Raw genomic sequence first — 21842 nt, forward strand, 5'->3', positions numbered from 1 at the left:
TGCATCCCTATAAGCATGCTTGCTTTTTCACAATCCTGGGGAGTTCACCACACAATTTATGTAAGATAGGTCATGAGTTTAAGAGAAGGGGTTTTATTGGAGTTAGAGAAATTACACACTCAGGGGCAGGGGGGGGTATAAGGGGTCCTTAAAAGAACTTTTTATTAATGCACTTAATATAGGGGATTTTCACATGGTTAACACCTTAGTTCACAATACATTAAATGCAACCCATAGATATGTTTCTAGTTGATGTTTAGTCAATGCCATCTAATTTTAAGGAGAAAGAAGAAGAGAAAAAGAAGAAAGAAAAAATTTTAAAAGGGAGAGTTATGAGTGAAGCGAGCTAGCAAGTTGGGGTTAGAGCAAGAGAAGCGATAAAGATAGTGAGAAAAGAGTTGGGGGCAGATGAGTAAAGAGATACATGGAAGTCTATGTGCTCCATAATTTATATAACATGTAAGCATGCCCACTCTAAAGAAAGTGGTAGCAAATTTTGCCATCCCATGCTACTTCAAATGTCAAATTTGAGGGGATGAATGGAAAGAAGCTCCACCTACTCAAATAGGATGTGATAGCTGCTATCGAAAGTGCAAGCATCATGTGCCATACCTGACTGGGACTCTCCATCCATCCTTTCCAAGGGAGTGGTTATAGATGCTACACGTGCTTCTTTGGATGTGATAGTTAAGGGTTTAGATTTGCTTCAATGAAAAGAAACTTTTCCTTCTCAATAGGATGTGATAACTTCATTATCCATGTTTGAGGATCTAGTGGTGGTGAAGGTATTACGATTCGCATGCCATACTTGAAGGTGAAGGCCAATCATTTTAGCAAATAGCCTCAATTACTCAAGAGAATGAAAAAGACACCAATCAATTAGGTGACCCAACAATGCAAGAAATGGGCACCAATCAATTGGATGAATCCTACCGTCGTACAAGTGCACGTACAAGTGCACCGTACAAGTGCACAATGATGAAAAGCAAGGCTATCAAAGACTAAAAAGCAAGGCTATCAAAGATGATCTACCAAGTCTAAGTCTTCTAGTGTAGGTGCCAATAGGTGAAGCAACCCTAGTTCTCCTGAGAAGGAATTTGTGCCATAGGTTGTAAATCTTTACGGCACACGAGCAATCGACCTGAGCACAACAGTGGCCATCTGGAAGCTCTATCACTTGATGCTAGTAGGTACCAAAAATACGTCAGCACAGGGAGAGGAGTCACCTTAGATCACGAAAATGCCTCCTAGACCCTCTATACAAGTGCCTCTTCTTTCGCCTCCTAGGCATGCAATACCAAGTGAGCGGATAGGCCCTTGTTTTATTTTGAAGATAGAATCCCTTGGGATGTTATTTCATCAAATTGGCATCAACTCTGGGAAGCAAGATTGGACGTTGCTAGTGCAACACATAGTAACACACTAGATTCCCCCCCAAGCATTGTTGCACAAAAGGCGCAAGGCATAAGAGTCACCAAAGGCACTCGTAACTTTTATCATGACCTAGTTGACCTTCTAGATGAATGATAACAATAGACAGAAGCTATGTTGGAAAGCCTAGGGGTGTCAGATGCCAAATTACAAGGCATTGGCACACCAGTATCAAGAGGCCATGGGAATGCTCAAAACCACTCAACTTACCACAGACTCACGGCATCGGGTGTTGATGCAGCAAGAACCAAGGCTCAAGTCACTTATCATCTCTTTTGCTAAGCTTCGACACGTCCATGAAGAAAATGTCACCCTCCACAGCAAAGTAGCCATGTTCAAACAAATCTAGGCCTTACTGTGACAATTGGATCAAGCATCAACATCCATCATGAAGGTGCATCCGAACTAGGTGGCCAAATGCCCACAACATAGCCTCAAGCAAGTGAGCATGGCCACCTCCATGCAAACAGTTGGCCGAGCCCTGAGAGACCACCACACAATTGGTGGGAGCTGACTTGGAGGAATGCGCTACGGCACAACCATGCCTGCTTCTCGACTCAGAATTTTGGCCCCACATAGGTTATTCTTCTTCCCAAGGATGTTGAATGGATCACAGTACGCAAATTTTGCCTCTGCATTTTTTGGGGGACTGCAATTTAAATATCCCAAGAGCGTTTCATTTTTGCCAAGTCCCTATCACCTTGCTAGACTCACCTCTTTAGCAGCTTAGGTGGCATTTTTAAGATTGCTCCAAGCAAAGTTAATTTTCCTTTCCCTCGAGATCTCTCTATTTGCCACCTCTCTCAACTTATAATTTTTGAAAGACTACAATCTAAATATCCCCTAGAGCATTTCTTTTTTACCAAGCCTCTGTCTAGAAAACAAGAGGACTTGCTAGACTCACCTCTTAGTAGCTCGTGGAATTTTGAAAATTGCTCCCAGTCAAGTTATTTTTCATCATTCAAAAAGGTGCCTTGGTATCGTCCTGTTAATCCTGTGGCAACAGGGGCCAGAACTAAAGTATAGAGCAACAATGATGAGATCATTATGTGTGTAGAGTAGCGGCAAGCTTCGATTGTAATACCTTGAGCCTGGAAGATGGTATGATGAATTTTAAAGGTGAGGATAGCCAAAATACTCTATAGAAAAGATCCAATCATACTTGCAAAATCAAGATATAGAGAGAGAAATATGAAAACTAGAGAGAGAAAGGCTAAAAAACTACACCTTTTGAGGTCCCCCCACTTTGTGTAGAGACTCAAAAGGGCCCCCCACTTTGTGTAGGGACTCATGAGGTTCTCCCACTTTTTGTAGAGACTCAAAAGCTCCCCCCACTTTGTGTAGAGACCCAAAAGGTCCCCCTAAAAAGTGGAGGGACTCTTGTCCAAAAGGTATCCTACAAAAGAGGTCTCACCAGAATATGACTTGAGGACCTATGCTACACTTCTAAACAACTATGCTACAATGAGAAACAACATGACTTTAGGTGACCAACACCCTCAGAACCTTGACTTGGGAGAGACAGGGAGGCTTAATAGTCCTCAAGGTAAGGATTTTCAAGTGATGGAAAAAAGTTAGGTGTTGTTGGATGGTAGGAGCTAGATTCTTTGATTAGGAGGTAGTGTTGAGAGGAATGGGCCAAGAGGCATGGCAAGGAATATGGGTTAGCATGGATTCCTAGAAAGGTACGGAGGATGTACTGGAGTTAGGAAGATATGTGAGAAGATCAAAAAAGAGAATGGCAAGATAGGGGACATTAGATTGAAGGTAGACCATAAAGAAGATGATGACATGGCACTGAGAGTAAGGCTCAAGGAGGACGTGGTGGCTCTAATACCACATGATGAAACAGCAAAGAAAACATGGAGTGAATGGACAATGAGAAAAAGTGTCGTTTATTCATGAGTACAAGAGCCCTTATAAGGGCAACTGATACAATGCATGTGCCCAAGGAAAAACACCTCCAAATCCACAAAGTACTCCACTAATGTCTCAATCATGCCCATGAATCTCTCAATCACACCTAATAGAACCTTCTACCACCTAACCTAGTCACACTAACCACCATGTGGGGACACACAAACTAACCTTGTACCCCTTGCTACAACATCGATTTGTGCAACATCCTGCTCCTCCTCTTTCCTCCTCCTCCTCCTCCTCCTCCTCCCGTGTCCCTCCTCCTCAACCCTTACCCCTCAAAGTCGCAAAGGAGACTAGCTCTACACTCCTCCTAAACCCTGCAACCCTCTCCAAACCCTGGAACTCCTAGATAGCTCTCTCAACCCTGTCCCGTTCTGAACCCTACAACCCCTTTCTAAACCCTTGAACCCCCATGGAGGCGAGAACCTCCATACATCGTTGTTATCAAGCCCTCTTTCTCACCCACACACGCATGAGATCTCCTTTCCACGCTTTAGCCTACACCTCTCACTGAAATACGACCTGAGGACCTATGCTACACTTGTGATGAACACCTCTCACTGGAATACACTTTAGCCTACACCTCTCACTGGAATACGACCTTGAGGACCTATGCTACACTTGTGAACACATATGTTACAACGAGAGCAACGACACGGCTGTAGATGACCAACACCCTCAAAACCTGGACTTGGGAGAGACAGGGACAACAGATCCTAGCCCCTTATGCTACCATAGACTAATAGGGGGCTAAAAGGCCCTTGGCACATGTGGTTGACACGTGGAAAGATGAAAGATAAAGTAATTCCATATATAGCACATAAGGGGTGCGCTCCTGGAATAGAACCCCCTGTCTTGGTAGGCCGCAGATGGAATGCTGTCTATGAGCAAGTAGATGTGTGATTCATGGGTCCTTGGAAATAAGGCCTAATCTAAAGACCCTCCTCAAATCCCTCCCAAGACTTTTTGGGGAATGAGGAGGTTAAAGGCGTGGCTAGGAGATGGGGGAGTGGGGCCCCTCGTGATACGTGGCATAATCTTCCACTTTCCAACATGCTATCAGAGCAGGATGGCCTTCAAACTGCTAACAATTCTGGGTCACTACGCGCACGATAGTTTTCTAACGACACTCTATAGTTAAGTGTTAGAAAAACTATGCACATTATGGAATGTGATAACTAAGGTGTGCTCTCATGGCGACAAACTGGCTGTGTATCGGCAGCACAGCCTTGAGTCGCATTTTCGACAATACTTGAATTTATATTACGTGGCAGCTAGGTGTGTTGTTCATGGTTGACCCGGCCCGATTGTGGGTGGTCAATGTATTAGACGGCTAGCACTTCTATATTCGGGTGTTAGGCCCGTGGGAGGTGTTGGAAAAGGAGCCTTGGCCTCTCATAGTACCATGGACTAATAAAGAGATTAGGGGGCTAAAAGGCCCTTGGCATGCGTGGTTGACATGGGGAAAGATGAATAATAAAATAATTCCATATACATATGTGTGATTAATGGGACCTTGGATATAAGGCCTAATATGAAGACCCTTCTCAAGCCCCTCTCGAAACATTTTGCATGACTACGAGACAGGGGAGTGGAGCCCCCTCGTACTTGGTGCCCCTTGGTGACACGTGGCATTATCTGGCACTTTCCAACATTTCTTTCTCTCCATACCTCTCTATTTGCCACCGATAGGGACTACTTGGGTTAAGGCAGCATTTTTCAATGAGTAACTCGATAGCCTTGGTATCTGTATATGAGTGGGCTACTAGTGCATTTGATCTAGCAGTTAAGGAGAAAGCTGGAATGGGGCTCACTCCTATATTTCTGTTGTAGGCTCACTTCTGTATTCCAATTCTAGGCTTGCTCTTGTGAATTAAGTGCCTCAGTTGCACGCGCACTCTAGTTTTGTCTTGTTAGGATCGATTTAGGCTAGAAGGATTTGAGTCTTGTTATCTCTCATTGAGTGTGGTGCCTCAAGCCAAGGCAAGTAAAAGAGAAGTCTATATTCTTAGTATGCACCCACAGCTCTTTGTATTCCGAGTGAGTTCTAATGATAGTACAAGTGTGTTGGATTTCCTTTCTAAGTTCCATTCTATTTCTACAATCCATACACAATCAACCACTAGTCTTGATATGGTTTTGCCCACATGACACAAACCCTCGAATTAGTGCTCTCTTGACGTCTAACTCCGTTAGGTAACGCTTGCCAAAGAGAGAGCATCTTCTTATCTTATCTAATGTTAAGCACTCACATCGAGCATTGGGCTCAACCGAGGGATGAGAGAAAAAGACCGTCAACAACGGACGACCTATTTGTCTCTACTATATTTACTCTCCTAGTCTGCTCTTGTCGATAACACTAGTACAAGTATCAATTCTTGAACTTTCAAGATATCAAACCAATGCTCCTTTTCAATGAATGTGTGTCCTCGGAGGGACCACTATATAAAACCCCATATATAGCACGTGCGATCAAGGGGTATTAAACAAATCCCCTACCTGTAGATTTTTATAGCCTATATACACCCCTTCTCTACATTTTAAGATGATTGAAGTATCTCTTATGCATGAAAAGTTTCACTTTTTGAATTAAAAAACCCCTTATGTATGTATATTTTTTGTAATTCCATAAAAATATAGAACCTCAACTTATGTGTGTACCTATGTTATCGCATTGAGATGTGGCATGTCCATGCTCACATTTCCAACATATCTAGTTGAGAATCTTTACATCAACTATAATTATTTAGAAGGGTCATTGCCACAAGGCCACCATGTCATCATGGTAGTCTTTCATTCAAACACGTGTGCATGTTCACACATGCATGTGCCTACCTTTGTGTGTGTCAATATGCATGTATTCAAGTATCCACACATCTACATGGGATCACATGCATCAATGTATGCGTGCATGCATGGAGGCATATTTTCATATGCACATGCATTATATGTAGGTGTCATGAGGCCCGGATGTGATTGCAATCTCTTAAAATTTCAAGAAACATGAAAAATATACAAGCATTTGTGGGATGTGTGTCTACATCTACATGTGCATGAGCATGCATTCATGCATCCGTGTGTATGCGCTCTGCTGAAGGGTGTGAACCCCAACCAAAATACTAAGCAAGGCAAATATGCTAGCCTCCTATTCTTACAAGCCAACACCATTTCCAAATCATGGGATTGAAAATGAAAATGACCCAACTCATTAAAAAACAAATTTATCAAAATTACTAAGGCAATATACAAAAGATATAACTATTTTAAATTTATAAATACAAGGTAGAATATACATATAATGAATTTAAATCATAAAGGACATTGTTTCTCAATACAACATTTTTAAAGCAATAAACATTTGACTAGTGATCACAACTTTGTTAAAAAGTAACAATCTATAAAAATAGTGGTTTCTTCTTACACTTATCCATATTTGACGTCAATAACTAGCAAACACTAAAAAAGATCTAAATTCTTGAAACATCGAATACATCAAAGTGAATGTAAAAGAGAAACATTATCCAACAATTCTATTCTATATATCTTGATGGAATATCTGCTTCACGCTATTTGTTTTAACTACCCCGTTTACAAGGTTTGATGAATAGCTACCTAGTGAGCCTGTATATGATATTCATAGCTTTGGTGCCAAGTGCTCCGATGTCAATTAGGAAATCCAATTAATGGAGCTATATGACAACCACTACCTAGTCATCTTATTTTCCATGGTTTGCTTCAAGTTGGTTGTTAAAGGGGCAACATTTTACTCAATAAGTAATATTAAAGATGTTTGTACTTACGATCTTGAATGCCTAATAAGTGATATTAAAGATTCCTAATGGTGCTACAAGACTTTTACTAAAATAATTAAGTAGCGAATTCAAAGCTTGGAAAGTAGGAACTTCACACTGGAGCTTTATCACCTGATTTAATAGAGCTAAATATAAATACATGCCTTGCAATGCTATTAACTACTCAAACAAAGTGGAAACATACTTTACCACAAAGGTTGAGAAAACGAAGATCTTACAAGTCTTATGAGGCAATGGTCGAAACTACTATCACACCCAAAACTCAATGGGTCAAAAAGAATTTCAGTGGTTTAAGACAACTCTTTGTATAATGATACAACCTCTCCACGCATATAATAATAATTTGGCTATCCAAGCTTTGAGACTTACAAAAAGACTTTGTATAGCTCATTCAATGATGTAGAGTAAGTTTTCAAGCAAATTTTTTTAACCAAAAAACCTCCTCTACCGTTTCCTATCAAAGAAGCTAGGATCTGTGCAAATATCAACCGGCAAAGGCCACCATGAAATTTGACCACTGCGACATACAACATGAGAGCCAAGGCAGCAGCAGAGGTCAACTCTTCAAACACACATTGTACAAGAGCAGGGCGTCCTTCAAATAAATCACAAATATCTGCTGCATGGCAGAAATAATTTTATTCCTTGAAAAAATATAAAGGGCCGGAAACTAACAAGTGTCCATCTATTTGTATACATACATCACATCATGAATCGTCGTTTTAAAAAATCAATCTTCTTTGGTCCAAAGTACACTCTCATGCTCTGTGGGCAGTGTTTGCTATGCATTGACATATTTACAAAGGCTGGCAAGTACAACACAGCTGCCTGCCAAAACTCGGTGATTGAAATCTCCTATCCTGCCATCTTCTGATACAGGCATGTATATGTATACAGAACTGATGTAACTAGCCAACCATTCTGTGGCTTTTGTTTATCAATCTAACACTACAAGAGGCTCCTTGCTCTATTCCGATGGCAATGTTATTCTTGCCTTGACTGAAATTGCCGTACTGTACACTACTCCCAAAAAAATTCATGCACAAGGGCATTATTATTACAGCCACACAGGGTTGATTGTGTTACAATACAGGAACCACAGCATTCTGGTAAATGTCTGCCTACATGAGAGGAAGATAGGTTCCACCGTGGCCCTTGCGGAGGATAAGAGGCCCAGCAGTTTCTGGGACCTTGTCAAGTATACGCATGCATACATCCAGTACATCTGCAAATCCAGTTGCTAGAGTACCAAGCTGAACTCTCAACCGCACATCTCGAACATATTTTAAAAGGCATCTAAAAGACTTGCCGAGGTATCTTGCCCACTCAAGGGGCAGGCCCCCAGGAGTGAGCCATGTGGAGAAATCTAGCTGATCTCCTCTGGCTGTAACTTCAGCTCGATAGAATCTGGCCAGTTCCATAAGCATGTTGGGAGGGAGGGGTAGAGCAGCTACAAACTCACCCAAAAACTGATCAATCCATCCAGGATGCAGCATTTGGTTCCAAAGAACTGGTACCCATTCCCCTGGTTGATTTAGTCCATAAGCCTCTGCCACAACAAGGGCCTCTTGGAATCGAGACTGTTCCACAAGAAGTCTCCGAGCATTTGTTTCACTTAGGTTAAGCCATTTTTGTTCTGGAATGCGGAGTTGAAGGGAGATTAGTGATGCTTGAGCACAATTCCACCTTGCCTTATTACCAGCATCAACACTAGCCCAAACCTCTGCTGCTTCCACATTGTACCGCATCATTTCAAGCAACTCTTCGCTTTGTTCTGGATCATGGTGGATTAGCCATTGCTCGAGGCCTGTGCGAGCCCTTGATTCTAACAGAGCTGCCATCTCATGTTTCATTTCAAACTGATCATAAACCTGACAAAAAATCAATCATTAGTAGCATTATGGAATCCCCAAAACTATTTTAGGAGTCATATGCTAAGAAGAGAAAGCTGTCTGGTGCACTTCTGAACCTTTATATAGACAATGAATGGTAAACCACTAACCATAGCAAAAGCATCCAAGTCATGTGGATTAAAATGTTTCAAAGTTGACAGCACAGCCATACGGAAACCACGAACAGAAGCAGATGACTCCATAGCGGAAACTACAGCAGCTCGTTTCTGAAGCAGAAGTGCCAGCTGCCCATTTTCAATCAATATGTCAAGCATAAAATGTAATGCTTGGAAATTGTTGATGCCTGTAACCAACCGTGCTAGAGACATGAAATCCCCCTCAGATATATACGACTCCACACGTGTTGCTGCCAAAGCTAGAAGAACATCTATGCCATCAAGGCAGGCAGATGACATGTAGAAATGGTGGGCAAGAATAAGAAGCTCCACCTGGAACCACATAAAGCAATTGTTCATTCGTAATTTACTATCTTCCATTAAAAACAACTTGAAAATGTAAAGAAATGATATAGATAGTGAAAATATATGATGCCTTTCTGAAGCATGAAGGCCAAAAAACTCGGAAAGGGCCAGGAAAGGAATAAGGGACACTGCATCTTCCAAGCAATCTCTCTTTAAAGTAGGTTCTTTGAGGCTAATTTATAAAACTGACAAGAAAAGAACTCTCATTTGCAATACCTCACAGGCATGAGGCACATCATGACCACTGATTACTAGGCGCATAAGAGCATGTCCCAGTTCGGGTTCAGATGGGCATAACTCTCCCCACTTCAGAAAATCAGAAGGCCTCCAAAGTAGAGGGGCTGGGCCTTCCTCCCGTTGAGGAGAATCCATGTATCCACCTCGATGGGCTGCTAAAAGACCCTGCCATGATAGAAAGATACTTGTTAGCAGATCAAGTCCAAACCTATCAAGTGTTCAAAAAAGAGGTCGAAAGTCTTACCTTGAGAAAAGACTCTGCAAGAATCCTTGCAATGCTAGCAGCTGGCATCACATGGGTCTCAATAAGCAAGATAGCCTCTGACAGGGAATCCTGAGCTTTGAGGGAGAGAAGCTGCAAAAGCTGGGTAGGATGCTTCTCAAATGCCTCTGAAAATGTCATATCCAAAAATTTGGCTACCTGTGCCACAGCAGCAATTCTCCTGCATATACCACGACCACAACCTTCGCGACATGCTTTGGTTATTGCCTCCAGCACCTGCCAAATCAATAGTTTCAGTGTATCCATAGCTAGCACACAAGCATCAGAAATAAACAAACAGCTGACCAGGCGTAGTCCATGAAAGGTACCTCAAGAGGTGCAGCTAATGAGATATCCTTTATCAAATTTGAGGAACGAAGATGCTCAATGACAGAATGATGTAGCATTGAGGCACTTATACAACCTTTCAATGTGGGTGTTGATAGCATGGCAACAATTCCAGCAGCTTCCACAAGGAGGAGTTCTATGGGTGTATGCATTGGTGCTAATTTCAGTTGTAACTGCCTGGCAGCAGACACTTGCCCTACTTCTAACAGAGAGAGGACTGCCCGCTCTAGCTCTTGTTCACCAACCCTCTCTTCCCAGTAAATCTGATCTTCCCCTGTAGCAGCTGCTTCCCCTTTTGCATCATTCGGTAGGCCAGTGGTTCCCCTTGGTTCAGATTTCCTGACAGGACTTGCACCCAATGGAGCATTACCTTCCTGCTCAGCTTGAGACTTCCCAAACCTGTCTATATGAATCCTTTTATGCTGCCCATAGCCCCTTGGCCTTCTCTTTAGCTTTGACATTGCACCTGCGACATTGGGGGAATTTTGGTCCTGGCCAGCAAGTTGCCGTCCCTGAATAATGTTCTCTCGTTCGTTCATGCCAAGATCAGTAGTCCTGAGACGTGAATTTTTCAGATGATTATCCACTATTGTAACAGACTTTGCAGTAAGCTGAATAGGGTCAGGACCACTGCTGCCTCCAGCAAGAATATCTTGACCCATCCGTTGAGCTGTCATTGAATAATTTGGAATGGCTCTTTCTTGGCCTCCTGCCTCCTGCATCTCAACTTCAGACTCTACCGCAAGCAACCATACCCTCGTCTCAAGCTCACGAAGCAAGTGAAGTGGATAGACCCTATCACAAAGTAGCAAGTAGTCAAAATTTGCTCAAAATAGTTCTAAATAATGGTATTTAAATATAATGATGCCAATTCTGCAAGGTTGACCTGACAAGTCACAACAGGCACACAACAATGGAATGAAGGTAAGGCCAGTACGGAGAGGAGTTTGTAACAGAGCCGCTGAGCCATTGGAGTGCCATCAAGAGCACCCCATGGAGCTCCGACGGAGGGATTTCTTGCTCCACTCCTTCAGCATGCTTCAGAAAGAATATTCCAGCCTGGCCACACAAAGTTCTGTCAATGCCATGCTGATCTATTCATCAGGGATAAGCTACAAAACAAAAGAGTCCACTACTCGAATAATGACCTGCTGTGGAGGAAATGAATGTCTTATGAAGAGAGCCTGACAGTGGCTCCATAGAGCAATTCGCTCCTCAGGTACATCCCAAAGGAACTCTTTCCATTCTGCCACCATAGCTTCAGCCTGCCATATTGGTGAGATTATAGAAGTAAATAAATATTGTGTGCTTGCGCCAGGTTATGTAGATTACATTTATGCATCATGGATTGGAAAAACATGGAGATTAAGTGGCGGTAAAAACAATCTCTATTTCGCTTTCTGTGATAATCCTAGATCAGAAACCTCAAAATATAAGCCAAAGCATGTCTCAGGTCTCAACGAAGCATCATAACTCTGTCCCATTGACAGTTTAGGAGGATCTAGCTTCAGATACTTTACAACTACTTTTGGAGTTCACAATTTCGGCAGTTCAAAATGGTTTGCCATACTTCGATCTTCATCTGTGACTGGCAGGTAATTTGAGATACTTCTAGTGTTGCTGGCACCATTAAATCTATCATGAACACTGCAATAAAACACATCCTCCCCAACTCTCTCTCTCTCTCTCTCTCTCTCTCTCTCTCTCTCCCCAACTGTGATACCCACCTTCAGCGTAAGTCATTCAATTTTGTGCAAGCTCTCTCTCTCTCTCTCTCTCTCTCTCTCTCAACAATTGTGATGCCCACCTCCCTGTCAGTCATTTAATTTTGTGCAGCATCTTATGTGTATTTGGGTCATTGAATCCAGTTAAATATGAAACCAGCTGTTCAAGCTGCATTCACTAGGAAACATGCTTCTAACCTCATTAAAATACCACATGTCCTTCCCAACAATTTGGCCTCTACATTGATGAGTTTCCTTTCTTTGCGGACACAATAGGAGGTCGCGGATCTACTTTGGCACACTGTCATATCCATCCTACAATATGCAACGATGTAGTGCTGATCTCAATCACAGCAGGGGAGCTGCACATGCATGGGACAACATTGTGAGAAGTGAGACATGAAGATCAACATGTGTAAAACCAAGGTTATGAAATTCAATGCTAATGAAGCTCAGCTTAAACATGTGGGACTTCTGCATTTGCAGAGAAGCTGGTTGGAATGGTCAGATCCTATGTATCCTTGGATTGCATTTTTGCAGGATCCCAAGTTCATCATGAAACTAGTGGCACAGTATGCTTGACCAGAGAACGCACATCATTGAGAGACAGTGTTTTCAGACACTTTCAGCACGTGAGCACAGAATCACTTCCTTTTGATTCTGTAGTTTGACAGGAAGCCCTATATGCAAGTGCCTTTTGGGCTGTAGATCTCAGAGAGGACGCATGGACTGATTTTGAGAGACTACAAGTCAAGATGCTATCTCATCTGATATGGGGGAAGAGATGCTTCACAAAGATGCCTCATTCCAGGTCATCACCTATCCAGAACAAGCAAGGAGTTTTGGATGGACCACTGCACACCGTAACAGACTGCCAAGGAGGGCCCTTTCATCGTCTATGCAACTTGTTGCTGAGGGAGCTGGTATGCACAAGTCTCCAAATGGTTTTGATTGCAGGACATTTCTATCGGGACAGAGACCTAACTTCAAGAAACATCAAGTTGATAGGAGACTGGACACAAGACCAACAAGTAATGTCCCATCCAAGGCATCCCAACGTCAGATTGCCTCATGCCGCCCACAAGTACATCCTACAAAGAAAAGCAGAAATAGAGAAAGCACAAAGTACACCAAAAGGATGATCTGATACAAGCCTCAGTGGGCTGGAGCAAAGGGTGCACTAAGGCCCTTGCTCGGTGCTAAGACTACTAAACTGAAAAACTGAAAAACTGAAAAACTGATAAGATGATAAGCTGATAACTTGATAACTCTACAGAGCTCAATAGCTCGAGCAAAATCAGATATATAACCCAGAGACTAGCAACTAGCTATCTGAGAGCTGTAAAATGCTGAGATTTGAGACTCAGGTTCAGAAACCAAAGCCCGGCACCATGGTAGCTTGCCTGTGAGCGGTGAAAATATCTCGGATTTGCGTCTGTCGGTTGTGTCATGATATGGTGGCGGAGGGAGACGTGGTCTCTTCGATCTCTAAACCCATTGGGCTATGTTCAGAGTAACCCGTTGCCTCACGCGGTCTCCTCTGAGGAGAACCGTGATAGGACAGACCTCAATAGAGTGTGCTCTGGTCACTCTCCGTGCTGCAGGTGGTCTCTGCATCCCTCTCTCAGTAATCCAAGCTGCCCGCAAGTCAGCTCTCTCCTCCACCTCCATCCCGATGTGTCCTGGGGCTGACTCGAATGCATAGAAGTCTGTGACGTGACACTGTGCTCTGACAGCCTCTCTATCCTTTGGCCTGATCGCCTCCTGCTACTCTCTTATCTATACTAATAGGGTCTCCTTGTGTCGGCACATCTCAAGTAAATATAGCCCAATGCGAACCTGATCCTGTAAGTGGATCAATCGTGAGAGTGGATCAAAGCCGTTCCCCTCCTGGTAGAGGCAATGGTATCGTCCCCTGATCTCATAATAGGCTTGGCAAACAAATAGGAAATGCTCCTCTGTCTCAGTCACTCCTAGTGTGCAAAGCATGCATAGCCGCTCCTCCCTGGGTATGCCTGCTGCTCTCCCCGTCTTGATCCTCAACTGATGAGATGAAACACGGATCTATCCAATGGCAATCCTCAGTGCCTGCGAAACTCCTCTGTCCTCTAGATATTGAGGTCTGATGATGAATCCCTCCTCTGATACTCTCTGGAAGTGATCGCGGTAGAACTGGGACTTGGTGCGGAGCTCCTGGTCTCCCCCAAGTCCGAGACGTATGGAGCTGAAGGAGATCTAGCCGTATGATACGGTTGATCTCATCTCGCAGGATCGATTCAGGGGGTGCGTCAATGCTGTACTGAAAAGGGGGGGGGGCCTCTCCATCTGGATACCGTGCCTGGTAAACCATGTGGATATCCGTGCATACCATGTGTTTGCTCCGCTCTCTGCAAGTCGTCTGGATGACTCCAAGGCCAGTCTCGGTAATCTCCATCGAGGCAAGTCCCAGACTCTATGGATGAAAGTCACGGTCTCAAAGATGGCATCAATCTGTAGGGGAGTCATGGCGAACTCTGCCTGTAGTATCTCATGTGGAACTGAGGGCTTACTCCGAATCATCCCGGATCCCATAGTCACCTATAGCCGCTCAAATTTCCTCCACTCGGTCTCGGTAAGTCACATCCCCCAGCTCTTCGTTAGTGGGTCCTGAAAGTGTGCCTGGAAGACCAAATTAGACTACCCACTGAAGACCAAATTGGACTATGGGACCAGTGCAATAAACTGTTACAACTCAAAATATAGCATAGCATGAAGTGTGCTAAAAATTGCGCATGGTGTGTGTGCTGCCCCAAAAGTGTCAGAGTCCTTACTATACTGTATCTATTGTTGCACCAGGCAAGACCACAAGATGCTACTGCTGATGGAGTCTCCAGTCCGAAGTTGAGACAGATGATGTTGTCCGCTCAATCATGAATTATGTGATTGTACTGAACCAACGTGGTTGAAAAACATTAGTTGTTGATCAACCTAACGGCGTGGTTGAGCAAAATTTAACAACATTATATTTTGCAATAGAAAAGAAATATATTGTTATTTCTTGGCTAATGGTTGGAACATCATGCAACTGTGGCTGCTTCATCTCAATCACATGTTATGTGATTGTCTTGAACCAGCATGGTTGAATAGACATTAGTTGCTGATGGTCTTGGTGGTTGAAATTATTGTGTTTCTTAGTACTTAAATTAGTGAAATTTAATTTCATACTATACGGGTCATATACCACTTAGTTTCTAAACCGGTATGGCTTGGACTTAATGTGATTGTCCTAAACCAGCGCGGTGCTGGTTTAAGACAAACATCAATTACTCATTCAAGTTGTGAAATTTAAAAATTGAAAGAAATATATTGTTATTTTATAATTGTGAAATGTTAATTTCTAATTGTGAAATTCAGAAATGAAAAGAAATATACTTGTTATTGTGTAATAAAGGTTTGCAAGGCTCCTGGCACCCTCTAGTTAATCATGGTGTGTCTCTCTCACCTGCTTTAGGGCAGGACAAACCATGAGGGCATGCTCCTCAGTTTAAATCACTCCTGTATCACATAAAGTGCATAAACGAGCACTGTGTGATTCATGTGCAACATTCTGAAGCCATCCATCATCAGGACGAGACAGGCTGCATGTTTTAGGACAGCATAAGGCTGTGTAAATCATACCTATGCCTTCAGAAGGATGCACATGTTGCACACAGCTATCCTGGGATGATGACCTGGCATTTTGGCCACAAGGAAAGCACCCTAGAGTGCTGATGTTTGCCACGGGACACGAGGCAGCTATACGGACCTGTACAGTGCTGATTTGCCACATTATGAAGCTGCTAACATGGCAAACAGCGACATGGAGTGTAAGCAATGGTGTGTCAGCAGCTGCTGGTGATGTGGCAGTAGGCCTGCCATGTGTCAATCGGATGCGCTGGTCGATTTAGGGCATTTGTGCCCTGCCTATTCCATGGGCTATATGCTGCTATAGTGGCTGAGTCATGCTGATGTGGCATGTCCGTAGGTTGATGTGGCAAATCTTAAGCAATCAGGGCGAGTAGGCCTGTGAAAAACAATTTTCATGCATGGGCCTAGAAAGGAGTTACTCTGGTCGGCCATGTGTCTATCACCTAGCTGGTCGATTTAGGGTGTTTGTGCCCTACCAATTCCATGGTGGAGGTTACACCTTACTCTCCATCACATTCACTTGTGTCTCTTCCCTTTTCATCCCTTGAAGAGGCCAAGAGTGTCCAAGCATAGTGAACGGTAGCAGCTACCATTCCAAGCGTCCTGCGAGGAGGCTACTTACAGGCAGCCTAGGAGGGCATGGTTTCCAGAAATTGTACTTGCGTATTGGAATTTCATTTTCAGCCTGATTGGGTGTGCTTTCTTCTCTCTCTCTTCTAAATCTCTCTCACGTGTGAACCATTCTTGATATTGCATCTATTGTTGTGCATTATATGCATGGTGAATTCTGTCACAGTACACTTGCAAACACTAATATTGGCTTCTCTGTCACATATTGCATACTTTAACATCACTTGAGGATTTGGAGGAGACCTGATTGAGTACTCCTCTGTCCACATCTTGACTGCTTACGCAAATAAAAAGGTACAACCATAGGCTGGCATGAAGTAAATGCAATGCACATCTTGTAAATCCCCCTGCACCCAGGAGCTTTGTGAAATGTCCAACAGGATATAAATAGATAGATCTGCATACCTGAGTCTCTGTGACGTGATTTATGGGTGCTTTTGCATGCTGCCCGCTAAGCTCAAGCTGTCGAGCCCAGCTGCGAGCTTCTTCCCATTTTCCCTGTCTCTCTAAGGCCAAGAGCAAGGCATCATCATCCAAATCGGTTCCTCCGACCACTGATTCTAAGCCTTGTTGAAGAGCAGGCTCAGCAAGTTGTATCTTCCAATAGAGGCGGCGAAAACGTACAGCAGCAGCACCCCCATCACCAAAATCTGAAGCAGCAAGAAGTTGCAAAAGGCAACGGCGCTCATATGCAGAAGGGCATGCTGACAGCATGGTATCAGCAGCATTGACAGCAGCTGCACTTATCCAAGATGTTGAACCCTTGCTGCCCCTATTCTGCATGTATTGATTTTGGTGTGATTCTTCTCTCAGACGTACTGAAAACAATGCCAGGTGAGTAGAAGCCTCCGAGAGCCTCATTTGCGCAAAAGCCTGGTTGAAAACATATGTAGAACAACATTAGAGTACTGTAAGCAGATACTGCCATCGTTTTGATTCAACCTTCAATATAGCCAGATTAGCCAACAAATGTGCAAGGTAAGTATGCGTCATATTAATAAGCCAAGATCTACCAGTAAGAAGACAAATAACGGTATGCTTGTTAAGATCACTTTCCATTTCTACTTGATTACATGTGTGGGTTATTAAGCAATCAACTGTCTTGCTGAAAGCAAACTTTGGACAATTGTCAGCTGAGATTTTTATTCATTAAATTCAGCCTATATCAGCATCAAATATGCAAAGATAACACACATATCATGACAATATTTATAAAGACACTTTCCCATTCAAGGTAATATGGTTGTAGTATATTGAGGAGCTAAGGCATACTTTAAGAAAATGAATAAAAGACATCTTTGTGAAGAATTTTTCCCAGTTCATGGAAATATGTGGATAGCTTATTAGCAACAATATGTACCTGGAGAAAACGGCTGAAAGGTAGCAGAGATAATGATGGCAAGAAAAGCTCAAATGCCTTCACAAGAGGGAAAAAACGCTGCTGCTCACAAAGAATAGCTACCATCTTGGATAAGGATTCCTGTTCTTCAGGTCCCTCATGAGATATGGCCCCATTGAAAGTATTTTGTGACTTTTGTTTGGATTCCGAAGAGCTTTTTCTAGTATAGAAATTGCCATCTTTTGAGCTGCCGTGAGCACTATGAAAATTCTCTTTGGGTCCCATTGCCATGCCTGGAGACCCTCCCAAATCTGCCTCTAGTTTCTCAGGTGATAAAAGTCGTCTCCGCTTAGGATTCTTTCTGTTATATCTAAAATCCACAACATGACTACTGACTGGCAATGCATTGGTCGCTTCAACAGCAGCCCCCACACACACAGCAATATGAGCAGCCACATCATTCACCTTGATTGATGATGTCTCCCTGCATTTTGGCCAATAAATTGAGCACAATCAATGTTCTTTCCATTTCTTTTAATTAGAAAAACAGAGTGCTGAAATTGCCCCTGTTATCTTGTCCTTTAAAAGCACATCCGCAAGGCCATAAAAAAAGGATCATTGTATCCAATAACAAAATTGCATAAATGAGATGGTTCTAAAAAAGTTTATGCTTCCTCCAACCTCCCCTCTGTTAATTGTCCCCTGACTAACAGTTTGCATTTGTCTGTGTTTGTAATTGTAGTTAGCATTGAGAAATGCTGAATACTTTGTATCAGATATCACAACACACCAATCAACACAATGTAAAATATACTACTTGAGAAGCATTATAGTAATAGTACATTCGTGTGTGATATGTCCTCTATGTTACAGCTTACACACATTCTACAATTCTGAAAATCATGGCTCGTTCATTGCTAAGAAATCAATTCCTGAAACTTGAAACTCGAAAAGTCGAAGCACATACCAATATATCAAACAAATTCCACTAAAACCTAAAAAGCAGCACACTGATAACTACATATGGTCTTTGGCAGTCAAGCGCAAACGCCAAACTGTAAATCAGAACATATTTTAGATAGACAGTTCACACATTCTCAAAAGTAGAAAATGGGTTCTTCAACTATGATACTAAAAGCAGTATGAATACTTGACACAAGATTGCTTCATTAACAGCTTAACATGGACATAGTACATACAATCTATGGATATAGGAATGATGAATAGATCCAAAATTTTAAAACATCAAGGTTTAGTTTTGAATTGAAATGTGACAAAAGTTGTTAGCTATAGCCTATGTACTTGATGTACCAAGCATCCGCAAAAACCTAATATCCATTTCAACCATAGCCACTTGTGGATATCAGGTTCTCTTTGATGGTGTTAGGTGTGCAGTCTATGATGCTACACATGCCTTTACCAGTATGTTGACTAGCACATTGATAGAAGTCCAGCTATATCCTTTGAAGGAAACATGAAATAAGTATGGCTGCACTATATTGTGTGACTGATAGTCAGATGTATGCAGGCTAAACGTATACAATGTTTTAGTGTCTTGCTGCAAAGGCACTATGTTTTTGAAAGTCATTGATGCCTCCCTCCCAGGTCTCACAGTTACCGGTTTATTTATTTGGGGCCATATATGTGAGGCTATCATGCAAATAGGGCCTGAGAATGTTGTGCAAGTAGTGACAGACAATGTGAACAATTGCAAGTCTATGGGCTCTATGCTAGAAGACAAGTTTCCAGCCATTGTGTGGACCCCTTGTGCATCACATTGCCTTGACTTGTTGATCGAGAACATAGGTGAAATACAATGGGTTGATTCCATCTTTTAAACGGCACGAAGGATGGTAACATTTGTGAAGGAAAGGCCAAAAGTTTTGAGCATATTTAGGGCTTACAAACGTCTTGAGCTATTGCAGCCTGCAATCACCAGATTTGCATAGATGTTCATTGCGCTTGAGAGACTCCTACGAGTTCGCAGGGACTTGTAGGCACTATGTATTTAGATGAGTGGCTACAGTGGGATGAGAGAGAGAGCCCTAAGGCAAGAGTTTTTATGTGTGATGTCATGAGATGAGTGGTGGGTAGAGGTTGAGGGTTTGATCAAAACTCTCAATCCGATCTACACAGTCTTGCACATTCCACACATGGAGGGCAGCACTCTTTGGCCTTTTATATGAGTACATGGACAAGATTGGACAGTCTGTCAACAAGCAACAATACTCGAGAGGAGAGCAGTAAGTCTCTGTATGTTTTGCCTTTTATATATATATATATATATATATATTTGTTTACTTTTGAGTATTGAGTCTTGATACTTTACATTGCTCTTGACTCTTGACTCTTGTTTTTTTTCCATGCTTTGTTCTCTAAAGGATTGAGCAGATCAAGCTATGTGGAATAAGCGATGGGATTGGTTTACAAACCAATTCATGCAGTAGCACATGCATTGTATCCTCTATGGCAAAATGAGGAGCAATATGAGAACGCGGAGCTGGATCATGGCTTCATGACATACATCAGGGCGGTGGCCCATGTGATGTGTACATGCAGGGACGTTTAGAGGATGATCTCTTGGCCTTGTGCAACCATATCGGGAGATTTGGTCAAGAGACTACAAAGCTTTGAGAGACCAAGCCACAACCTGTCTCATGGTGGGCCAAGTATGGGAATTGTGCTCCCACACTTGTAATTCACTACCCATACACTTGTTATTCACTACCCATACACTTGTTATTAACTACCCATACACTTGTAATTAACTACCCATACACTCAAGTTTCAACTACATGCATGATGCAACATAGTACAATGTGAGTTACAACTTACATTCTACTTAATTCTAATTTCTAAATTCTAAATTCTAATTATGTGTGTAGAAACGCATTGCCATTCGAGTGCTCTCTCAGGATTGCAGTTCCAGGTCCATGTGAGAGGAATTGGAGCACTTCAGAACTCTTCCATACAAAAAAGAGAAATAGGTTGAGTACCCTCTCAGCTAGAGCGATTGGTATTTCGTCATTGCACCAGCTCCTTGTTTGGAATGCCAAGAAATGTGAGTGCACAAGCTCAACATTGAGAAGGTGAAGTTCATCCCAGAGATCCCACAGGATGAGCGCAATATGTACTCCTTACTATATGAGGAATTAACAACGTCAATCCACACCACTCGCCCCTCCACCCGCTCTCAGAGGCAGAGATGGAGGGGGGTATCCATCGCTTCCACTTCAGCGGGGCCAAAGGAGCAAGATCCTCTCTTATGTTCATCTAAGCCTGACACTCAAGAGTCAGAGGAGACAGATGACGCCATGGATGCCGATGATGTTCAGGAGTGATTGTTGTAGTATGCATGATGCTAGTCAAATCTTTGGATCCCTATATGGATCAAGTTTGTATTGGCTACATCACACACTATAGTACTTATTTTTAGAATTATGTCATGTGACCTGGATATGGATCATGGTTCATAAATCATGTATTCACTTTTATGAGGCTTTAGCCTAGGCCCCAGACTACTTGTCATTTATTATTTATCCTATATGGTAATTGATGTAGTGTGTACGGCTTTGCCGAACTTTGAATTCTATGAAGTTATAAGGTATTGTGAAATTTGAAGATGTATGTACTATCTTTGTAATGTTTTCATTAATGATACGTGTATGACATATGTGTTAAGAATAATTTTATATATATATACACACACACACACACACACACACACACTTTATTAACCTTTAAAACCGAAACTCTCTTTCCACCGGTTCTTCTAGTGGCCGAAACTCTGAAACACCGTTTCCCCGTTTCCAAAACTCATGGGAATTATGCGTGTCCTAAAGCTTAGTCAACTAAACTATCTGTGATTGGACTAGGAAATGGATCTTGCACAATTTGGGCATTCATCTTCCTATAATCCACATCATGATGGATTGCAAGCGGAGTATGTAATCCATGGGATTGATGCCTTAGATTTTGTTCTTTCCCGTCTCTTCAATGAGTCTGTTTGTACAGGCCTACCACAGTCCTGGTTAGGCAATACCATAGTACCTATCCACAAGTCGGGGGACCCTATGGAGCCGTCGAATTACAGGACCAT

The 21842-nt window shown here is 42.5% G+C and overlaps 1 protein-coding gene and 1 pseudogene across 3 annotated transcripts in view; one reads left to right on the forward strand and one right to left on the reverse strand.

Annotated features, from left to right (window-relative positions):
• Window positions 1-7756: 7756 nt before the first annotated feature.
• LOC147890090 (spatacsin carboxy-terminus protein) overlaps window positions 7757-21842 on the reverse strand; it is a 157259-nt gene continuing 143173 nt past the window's right edge. For all 3 annotated transcript variants that reach the window (XM_087390568.1, XM_087390570.1, XM_087390569.1), the window contains 9 exons: window positions 17765-18227; window positions 16810-17277; window positions 11533-11649; window positions 11322-11443; window positions 10366-11179; window positions 10019-10273; window positions 9754-9939; window positions 9166-9504; window positions 7757-9034 (listed from right to left, as the gene is read on the reverse strand). In XM_087390568.1, coding sequence (XP_087246694.1) covers window positions 8285-9034; window positions 9166-9504; window positions 9754-9939; window positions 10019-10273; window positions 10366-11179; window positions 11322-11443; window positions 11533-11649; window positions 16810-17277; window positions 17765-18227 — 3514 coding nt within the window. In that variant the 3' untranslated portion in view covers window positions 7757-8284. The remainder of the gene's footprint in view (window positions 9035-9165; window positions 9505-9753; window positions 9940-10018; window positions 10274-10365; window positions 11180-11321; window positions 11444-11532; window positions 11650-16809; window positions 17278-17764; window positions 18228-21842) is intronic.
• LOC147890091 (uncharacterized) lies at window positions 20297-21084 on the forward strand (annotated as a pseudogene).

The sequence above is a fragment of the Dipteris shenzhenensis genome, chromosome 19 (genome assembly GCF_047967505.1).
Source record: "Dipteris shenzhenensis isolate YYH24624 ecotype China chromosome 19, Dip_SZ_1.0, whole genome shotgun sequence".
Taxonomy (NCBI): Eukaryota; Viridiplantae; Streptophyta; class Polypodiopsida; order Gleicheniales; family Dipteridaceae; genus Dipteris; species Dipteris shenzhenensis.